Source organism: Chroicocephalus ridibundus, chromosome 7 (assembly GCF_963924245.1).
Source record: "Chroicocephalus ridibundus chromosome 7, bChrRid1.1, whole genome shotgun sequence".
Classification (NCBI taxonomy): Eukaryota; Metazoa; Chordata; class Aves; order Charadriiformes; family Laridae; genus Chroicocephalus; species Chroicocephalus ridibundus.
In genome coordinates this window covers 52,101,377-52,111,330 of record NC_086290.1, presented here as the reverse complement: position 1 = coordinate 52,111,330, position 9,954 = coordinate 52,101,377, and the positions used below count along the sequence as shown (strand labels likewise).

The 9,954-nt window shown below is 40.8% G+C and overlaps 1 protein-coding gene across 1 annotated transcript in view; it reads right to left on the bottom strand.

Annotated features, from left to right (window-relative positions):
* Positions 1-1,062: 1,062 nt before the first annotated feature.
* The window catches only part of CA4 (carbonic anhydrase 4), a 20,083-nt gene continuing 11,191 nt past the window's right edge, over positions 1,063-9,954 (bottom strand). The window contains exons 2-8 of the mRNA XM_063342321.1: positions 9,793-9,846; positions 8,813-8,983; positions 6,183-6,340; positions 5,357-5,449; positions 5,027-5,090; positions 3,883-4,046; positions 1,063-2,809 (exon numbers count right to left, since the gene is read on the bottom strand). Coding sequence (XP_063198391.1) covers positions 2,621-2,809; positions 3,883-4,046; positions 5,027-5,090; positions 5,357-5,449; positions 6,183-6,340; positions 8,813-8,983; positions 9,793-9,846 — 893 coding nt within the window. The 3' untranslated portion in view covers positions 1,063-2,620. The remainder of the gene's footprint in view (positions 2,810-3,882; positions 4,047-5,026; positions 5,091-5,356; positions 5,450-6,182; positions 6,341-8,812; positions 8,984-9,792; positions 9,847-9,954) is intronic.

Sequence of the window (9,954 nt, the reverse complement as noted above, 5' to 3'; positions counted from 1 at the left end):
CTAACCATCTTTTCAGCAGATTTTTTGTTTCTTCCTCTTAGCTACGTTTTAATATATTTCATAGTAAATAAGATCCTCCCACATCATAACTAGTTACTGTAAATGCTCCTCTCAATCCATATGGTAAACTGAGGCACAACCTAGTGAAAAGTTGTCCTTGTGATTTATCATTTACCACTAGCACTAAATGACAGTTGACCCAGATCCTCCATAGTTTCTTCCAACCATCCTTAAGAGAGCTGCCTATGAAATGAGAATCACTTCATGAAATTATTAAACGATCTGAACGGAAAGGGATGGTGTGCTCTTATACATATTCCCAGCAGATGCAGGGAGCTTGTTTAATGCAAAAGGCATTGTTCTCAGTGGAGGCATCTTGAGGAGTGTTCACATCACTGGTCTTAAAACAGGAGCTTCCAGGCCTACGGGACTTTTCTATGTGATTGTGCTGTTTGCTATGCTGCTTGTAAATCTTGAAAGAGTATTAAAACGTGAGCCTTTCAGAATACTTACATTTATTACATCTTGTAAAAACAAAGCATCTTTCTCTTAATTTCTTGATGCATTCTCTATTTGTGGGATGTTGAGGGATGTAATGGACATAGTCAACGCAGAAGTGTTCAACAGATGGGCAAGTAGGCAACTGTTTATCCTGGTTAACTAACTAGCCAAGTGTTTGCACAGAGGTGAAGTTACACTGGGTAAACCCATGGTACCCTTCCCTTCATGGTAAGAAATCTGCCTGTCCTCCAGCTGATGGCTGTGTGTGTGCACCAGCTCTGCTGAGCAATTTTGCTATGTGCAGGTAAGAGCCTGATGGTCCATTGTGAAGTAAAAGCTCCAGAAGCCGCCTGGCACCAGAAACATCCCAATGTACTGCAAATCCCTCCCTTCTCTCCCCCTGCCCCCCCTCCCCCCTCAAAATGCAAACCCAACCCTAAACGTTGTGAAGAAAATAGGAGAAGAAAAAATCACATTCCTTTTCTGAATGAGTGTTGTGTGGATTCTCCTTCGGCAAGGATGAAAGAAATAAAAACTCAAGGCAATAAAAATAGAGGTCACTTAAACTTTAATCTTTCATTTATGTAGGTTTCTCAAAAGTTTTTCATTTAGCTAAAAATACAGTTAAAGTCTTAATCATTCCTCTAAACTTAAAAAGGTGAATTTGCTTTCCCATGTGGTTTTTGGAAGCTTATATTACTAATTGTTAAATATGAAAATAATTTTTCACTCTGCTTTTTCTCCTTTGGTGAGCTGTGGTTAGTCTCACTGCCATGATTTTCCTGAAAATGGCCACATAGCTGTAGCATAAAGTCATCTCTGCAAACATTGCCCTAAATAAAAAAAAATACAAGTCTGCTAATATGAAATCTTATTTTGGTCTGGCCGAAATCTAAAATTCTAAAAGAAGACGTGTTATATGGCAATAGACGAAGAAAACTGTTAGGTCTGTCTTCAGAGAGAGAACTGGAATAATATAAGGAAATCCCATTTCCCAATATATTGAGATTTTCTGTAAGTAATTAGGTAAGATCTGAAGAAATCAGTTCAAATCACAGTCTTCTTGGGAAAACTATGAATCTTAACCATATGTGAATATTTTACAGGAATGTCATTACACAAAAATAAGGGAGGGGGAAATTCGTAGGGAAATGTTCATGCTGAAATGTTCAAGCTGAAATTTAAAAGCTTCTAAAATGGAAAGAGCCATTTCTTGAGCTGTCCCATTTTCTTAGGAAAATGAAAACTGTAAAGGATCACCAAAGTCTCATGCTTCAAATGCAGCCCTCCAAAGAGAGGGAATTCCCATGAATGTGCAATTAATATATGTGGTTGAGCTTCCCTTTTTAGCACATGGTATCAGGCATGGGCATCCCAGGGGAAGACGCTGTACTACGCTGAATAAATAGGCTTAATAGAGAAACTTGAAATCCAGAATCAGTAGATCAGATGAAAGAAATCCAGTATCTTCATCTAAGAATTAATTTCAGATATTCTGAAGGAAGAAGAGGGGGTTTAGTACAGGTGAAATTTGTCACATATCCTTCACTACGTAGGATGACCCAGATGTTGCTCAATTGTGTGTGAGCGCTTTTTCTTTGCTCTGTGTTGTACCTTCATGTAGGGATGACAAGAATTACTCCATGTATTACTGTCTTCCTGATTTGCAGTGCTGAATGTAAACATATTCCAAGAAAAACCATTCATAGGCACTTAAGAACAGATTCCTCCGTAGGTCCTCAGTATAGCTTGTAAAGTGTCCTTCCAGTGTTGTGTTAAAACTACAGGCTTGCAGATAAGCCATCCTAATGTTTTCTTTAAGTTTTGGTTTGTTTTTTTTTTTGTTTTTGTTTTTTTTTTTTAAGTTTGAATCTTCATAGCTTTATCTTACGGTTCCTTTGAATTCTTGCAATTTAGTGCAATGCGTTTAATTTTATATAAGAGCAGCAACAGAAGTCCTTGGTTAGTGTCTGGAGGAGGAAGAGGTTAAATTCTGTATTCAGATATGATTCATGAGTTGGTAGTTCGACAGAATACTTGATACAAAAACCCAACCGACCAGCAACAAAAAAAAAAACACCTCCAAAAAGCCCAGAACCTTGAATGAGGTGAGAAGTGTTCATTGGCAAAGAGAACTCAGGATGTACGTAAGCATCAGGACCAACATTAGAACCTTAGCAGTAGGCAGGAGGGTGCTGGCACTGGACCAGTACACCTTTCGTTCATTCAGAAACTGGACAGGCCGGAAATTTTCAGCCATGTGAGTTGAGTTCTCCCCATCAAAGCGAACTGTTGAGAATTGAGAAATCTGCAGATGTTGAAGAAAGAATAGATCGTTAAATTCTTTTTCCATGGAACACTGGAAATTGTGATGTTATAAATCTGCAGTGCCTTACTCTGGCATTGTTTTGAACTGTATGGATGCATTAAACCCATCAGGAAACAATGTGATGGAGGCTTTTGCCAGAGGTCACCACCAGATGACTTCTTTTAGCCTTTGAAATCATGGGGACTTCCTTTCTGTGTGAGCCAAATGCTTTGTCCAGCTCAAGGACCTGGTTGCACCACTCCTCTTGACGCACACAGTCCTGTCCTTGTCCATCACGTCACAGTGACACAAAGTAAGAGGACTAAGATTTCTTCCCTCCCTTCAAATTTCTAACTCACTGCTTCAGCAAGAAGCTGGCTCAGAGTGAGCAGATGCTCGCTCTTGTGTGCGGTGGTGTGCTGACTTGTGTATGGCTGAGCGTTGCCCTGTGACTGAAGTCGTCATGAGTACACTGCAGGCAGGGAACTAAAATACAGGTGCTGGCTCTTGGCCAGGCTGTGCTGGCCAGTAGTATTGCTGAGAGTCCACTCCAGGACATCAGAATGTTTTAATCGTGTACTCTGTCAGCTGAACAATCTGCATTTTAGAGGCAGCCATGATTCAGTCTCCTGTTCCTCTCTATGGGACTAAAATGGGTTGCTTAGACCTGATGCTGATAGTCTCAAAGTCTGCATTTTTAAGCATTCTGCTTTGATATCCTAATACTTACGACTACAGGAGAAAAGCAGTGAAATTTGGGGGTGAGCAGATGACTACAGTGGAAGTGCTGCTGACAAATCGCTGAGCTAGGTGTTTACCTGTGGGGTTCTTTTGGCTTTCTTTTCACATCGTCATTTCCCCTTCCTTCCCCTTTCCTGCCATTTTTTGAGAGATGATTTAATACGGTCAAAAACCTGGCACGTGTTTAGACTAATGCCAAGCAAGTGTGTGTGTCACAGGAACAAAGCAGCGGAGCAGCTAACAAGTCTGTGCTAAATCGTGTGAGTGAGCAGGCAGCTGAAGGGGCAAAATAACCATAAGCAGGCCCTTCAGGCTATCCCTCTGTGACTTACCTGCAGAACACTGAGTTCAATTGGCTTCTCAAATATCGTCCAGGTGACACCCTCATGGCAGTCGGGAGTGGTGAGGGAGCCCTTGTACCGATAGTACCTTCTAAGGTCTTCCTCAGGTGGGAGAAGAGAACTCAGTGGCAGAGGCTCCATCTGTGCTGTTTGCCCTAGACAAGCCACGAGGAAATATTGCTTGGAACAAGCGTTGCTGCAGGGATTGTTCATATTTGTCTTCAAATGCGGCTGTTGCTCGTGGCTGTGTAAAGGCTCACCCCCACGCACACTCCCCAGGCCGCCTGGGGCACTGCGCTGCTTGTGAGATCCCTGACTGCCAACTGCAGGATCCACACCATACAAGATACGCGCACCTCTTGTGCTAACACCCTGCATGTTTTTCCCTCTCACTTTGCTTCCTCCTGCAGAAGCATGAATGCTCATTCTGGTTCTGGGTGTTTTCTTCACTGCAAACTAGATTTTTCTCCCACCTGCAATGCTCTGAGTGCAGGATAAACTAACCTTTTTCTTTTGGCTTTGACTTTCAAGTAACAATCTCTATTGTAATTAGAACAGGATTGGACCGTGAACTACCTGGACTGTGAACTACCTGTGCTCGAAATAAATATATAGAATAATAGAATCATTTAGGTTGGAAAAGACCTTTAAGATCATCAAATCCAACTCTTAACCTGTCACTGCCAAGTCCACCACTAAACCATGTCCCTAAGCACCAAGTTGGGCAGGAGTGTTGATCTGCTTGAGGGTAGGGAGGCTCTACAGAGGGATGTGGACAGGCTGGATCAATGGGCCGAGGCCAATGGCATGAGGTTCAACAAGGCCAACTGCCAGGTCCTGCACTTGGGTCACAACAACCCCATGAACACTACAGGCTTGGGGAAGAGTGTCTGGAGAGCTGCCCGGCGGAAAAGGACCTGGGGGTATTGGTCAACAGACAGCTGAATATGAGCCAGCAGTGTGCCCAGGTGGCCAAGAAGGCCAACAGTATCCTGGCCTGTGTCGGTAATAGTGTGGCCAGCAGGACTGGGGCAGTGACCATCCCCCTGTACTTGGCACTGGTGAGGCTGCACCTGGAGTACTGTGTTCAGTTTTGGGCCCCTATGTTGCGTTTTGACCAACATAAGTGTCTTACCTTTGTATTCAATATTCTCCAATTCATTTATTAGAGCTGCATAGTTTTTATTTTCTTCTTCAACCTGAAATGCAAATATTTTGATTCCAAATCATGTATTTCTCAACAACTTGTTGCTTTAATTTCATTGTGAGTAAGGCAGAAAAGAACCACAAGGCTAAAAGACAACAGCAAGCAAAACGTAGAAAAGGGCAAAGGAACTAAGTGCTGGCACTGAATGCCTGCAGAAGACAGGGAGGCTTAGTTCTTGGACTACTGCAACATTAACACAATCACTCAGACAAATTGCTAGTAGATTTGAGATGGGCAATTAAAAATGTGGCTACCTACCTTTATAAAGAATGCTAACACAGCCACACCATCTGTATATTTCTTTGCTTCCGTTATATCCGAAACATCATCTCTTATGTGGACAACATGAAGCTGTAACACAACAGTCAAGGCCAATTATTTGCTCATTTTCCTCTACTCGCTTGCCGTCAGGGCAGCCTGGCTGTCTCTCTGCACCTACGCTGCAGCGGGGCCGGAGCTGCTTTGCTGCTCGCAGGCTGGGGACACAGAGCTCGAGGCCCTTGACCCGAGGCAGGAACTATGCAATAAATGGACTATCATTTGAAGCTTCATTTATCAAAAATGGTATCATTTCGTACATCTTCCCAGAAGGTGAAGTGCTCTGTGGGCTGCCGAACCCCCAATTTTCAGCCTGTGCAGTGGAACTGGCAGATTTTTACGTCATGGTTTGAAAGGGGGCTGGTTTCCTTCCACCAATCCATCTGTCTCAGCACCGGCGACTTGTCTTGCCTTGAAGAGAATTTTTTTTTTTTTTTTGGTTGCTTAGGCCAATTCATGGTTGCAGTCACAGAAATTAACATATCATCTGAATAAGCAGCGTGAGAGTGTAATTAGAGTGTATAGACTTGGAAATATTTCTCCTCCCAAAAGGCTACAAAACTCCAGATTTGTTGTCTCTCCTGTGGCTTTGCTATGCCAAACTAGTGTGTTTTCCTGTGTGTTGTGGTTAGCGACCAGCGTGTCCTTGGATCTTTATTTCCACTGTGGGGGCTTCACAGAACTAGCCAATAGATTTTGTGCAACAGTATCTTAAAAAGCTGGAGTTCTTGAATCAAAGCCATAACCCACAAACACTCTCACCTACCTCCATGGCTTGTTTTTCTCCATCTATGCTGTGCTCTGACCCAGGAATGTATTGCTGCCCATCTTGGACTCCCCAGTGCAAATGAAGTTCTATCGCCTTGTATTTTCTTTCCAGACCTCCACCTCCAATTTTAGGGGATGTGCTTAATGTTACTTTAACTGGGGGAAACAAATAAGTAGTTTAAAAAAATAATAATCAGATCATACGTTAATAGTATTTGAGAGTAGAGAGATGCGTGTTCTTGAGATGCAAGTTTATCCTAAACTTCTGGTTTGGTTTTTCATACCAAGCGTTCTGGCAGTTCAACTCTACAGAAGCTGAGCTCTTACAAAATGCTAACTGAGATTAACTTGAGACGAAAGGGCGAAATCACTGCCCACTTCCCAGTAATATGCAACAGCATTTGGACATCCCTCTGTGGCACAGCACTTGGAGCTTCTGTTCCCATTTCTACCTAGGATGTGCTCTGTGAACTTGACTGACTTGTCTAGAGCCTCACTTGCTGGAGAGCTGAGTTACCCATTACTTCAGTTGAATAAATAATAATAAATAAAATATCTTTGACGATACTTGTTTCCCTTTGTAAAATGGAGGAAAAGGGCAGAGCACTACTTTGAATTGTTCCAGGATAATGGTTTTGTAGACTTTTACGGCATCCGTTGACATATCCCTTGGAGTGTCATCAGTTAATTGCATTTTGAAGAAAACAGGGTAATAGGCTGTCTTTCCTTGATTGCACTGAGGGGATTTGTAGGGATTTGTTCACTGCCATTGTAACCCAGAGCTACTTATACCTTTCAGGAGACCCTATATTCCTTCATTTTTTTTTGTCCAGAAGAACACCCTCTATCATAGTATTCTTTAAAGTAAATTTGATCACAATTTGTTTGGGTTTTAAGCATTGTTTTTATCTCCTATTGTCTGCATTGTAACGTTTGTTTGGGGCCGGGTTTAAAGATATTCTGTTTTAATTTAGAGTAGTGTTGCAACTTAAGCCTAAACATCTAGGTACTTATAGCTATTTAATGTGATGCTTGATCTGTTGCTAACAGCAAAACAAAATTTTCTTAGGAAATATTTTTCTAGCTATAAATCACCATCACTTCCTCTGCTTGAGACGTTTGCGATGTATTTTTAAAATTTACTTCTTAAGACCTCTACATTAAGCACAGTACTTTTCTTTCCATAGGAAAGGTTGTTTTGACCTGGATTGAAGCCCCAGAGATTTCATTTCTGCTCTGAATTCCAAATGAACTGGAAGCTTGCGTGAGTCATTTAGTTACTTTGCTTTTTTACCTGTAAATGGATGAGTAACTATCTTTGTTGGCTTTATTTATTCAGATCATAGGACCTTTGAGACACTGACCTTTGCTATCTGCACATGATTGAACATAATGATCATCTAATCTCATGTAGAGCTTCTAATTGCAGCTGTAATTTAAGTAAAAACAGTTTCAGGGTTGTACTCATTGTAGCACAGGAATTGGTTGCCCTCAGAAGGAAGAAATTTTAAAAGCCCAGATTAGAAACCTAATCCTTTTGCATGGCTGGGAAAGATGAGGGTTCTGACCAATCCTTATGAATGTTAATTTTTGTGTCAAAGCCATCTCTATGCACAGCAACTGTAATAGGGAGATTCTGGACTATAATTCTGTAATGGGAAAGCCATTAACCCACACACTAGAGAAAAGTCAAAACATGTCTTTTTCTTATGGTTGGTCAAAATACTGATCTTTTAAACTAGAACCTCTGGCTGTGAAAATCTACTTTCCTACCTTTCCATTTTAAGTTAGGAAAATATTTGCCACTTGCAACTTTCCATTTTAGGGATTTGGCAGTTAAAACAATCCATCTAAGGTTTTAAGAACACCTATAGATAATTAAAAAAAAAAAAAGGATGACATATTTATTTTTAAAGTAATTTAGTGTAATATTGTTGAAGCATCATCATTAGCATTGCTTTTAGTGAAGAAAATGGAGGAAGTGAAACAGTGCTAAATTACTATTCACTGATTCACTGTTTACTGAATCAGTAAGTAGCAGATCAACAAGCTCACATTAGATTGCTTCCGCGTGCAGAGAAAACAGGTTGAAATCTGAGAAGATCTCAGCTCATCATTAAAGAACTGGTAAGACACCCATACTGCAAGCCACTGGTTGTATGACTTTCCCAGATTGTGGTGTTCTTCAGCAGAATTGTTTGTGCAGAAGCAAAAGTCAGAAAGGATGAGTCCAGAAATGAAGCATTAAGTTCCGCATTCAGCAGAAATTATATACCTCTGCCAAAACTTTTGTCTTAAACCCCTATACTCACCTGCCTCCTAGTCCTAGAGGTTCCCTAGACATCTCGAGTTCTCTTTCTACATATGGAGAGACCCAATTTCTGCTGAGATGCACAAGGACCGTGTCCGGAATCCAAAAACTAGACAATTCCCACAAAGTTCCCAGAAGACCTTGGTTCAGACAATTTTGCTTCTGAAATTTAAGCGGGCTGTCTTATTTTTGCTTCCTTGCTTTTAAGTAGCAGTAATGATATCTAACACCTGGCCTAGGGCATGGAAGAACTGAACGGATGGTTCCAAGTGAAGGCACAAGTAACATAATAACAGTAAAAATTTGATAGTACTTGCCTGTATGTCCATTATTTTCTATCTTCCATTTTGAAGATCCCTTCACATCATATCCTTCAAAATTCAGTGGCTTAAGGTTTTTGTCATAAAGGACATTTTTGGTGACAATATTGATAGGTGACTGTTTGTTTCCTTTGCAGGTGGCGTATGCAGTATACCATTGTCGAGGATCTATTTGAGGATGAAGAATATAATTGTTTTCTGTAGACTGTAAATTCTTGATAAAGCCAAACCACCAAACAGCCAATAGAGTCTTGCTTGGGAAATTGGAGACATCTTTGCAGGAAAGGTCTTTGGATGTTGGAATTTAATACAGGAACTTTATTAGCATATCATTTTTTGTAGTTTTAGAAATATTAATATGTGTCAGGAATATTCTCTTAAGCTTAATAGGAATATATGCACATGTAAATGGCTGTAAAATAGAAAGTGAACTACCACTGAGGCTGGCTGAACTATAGAAACTACAGGAACTTGGAAACTATAACAAAAAAACAGGAGAAAGTGGTGCTGCCAGTGGTGGTGGTGCTGGGAGTGAAGTGCATTTTCATTTCACCCCGACTTGGTTCCAGGGAGGGCTGGGCAGGACACAGGGATGAGCAAGGGAACAAGCAGCCTAGGTGGATACTGCTGGTAAAACAAAAGGTGCAGTTATAGGTAGAACATTAGAATTTTTCATAACTGTCCTTAAGAATTTAAATAGCTGTCTATACCCAGCTTGCTGGGATGATTACCTCTGGAGCACATTTAGAGTTATTCTTATATTTTTAGCATTATCCTTGGCGGAAACAAAATGAAGAGTTAGAACAAACACTGGTATCTTCAAAATAACCTTCTTTATGTATCCTGTTTAGCATTTATGTTTGCAGATAACACGATCAGTGTAGCATTAAACGCTGAGTTGTGTGTATTTTTGCCTTTTGCAAAACAGAAGAATCCAAACACTAATGTGATTGGAAAAATAAATTGTTTAGCAGTACCTTTACAAAGTGGCTGGTCATGCTTCTGTGACTGATAGCACCAATGGACTCCAACTGAAAAAAAAAATCAGATGTTGAAAATTAGATTAATTAAAAGCTGTACAAATTGTGAAATGGATTTGCAACTTGTGATCCTCAGAGAGTGATAACTGGGCACGCAGT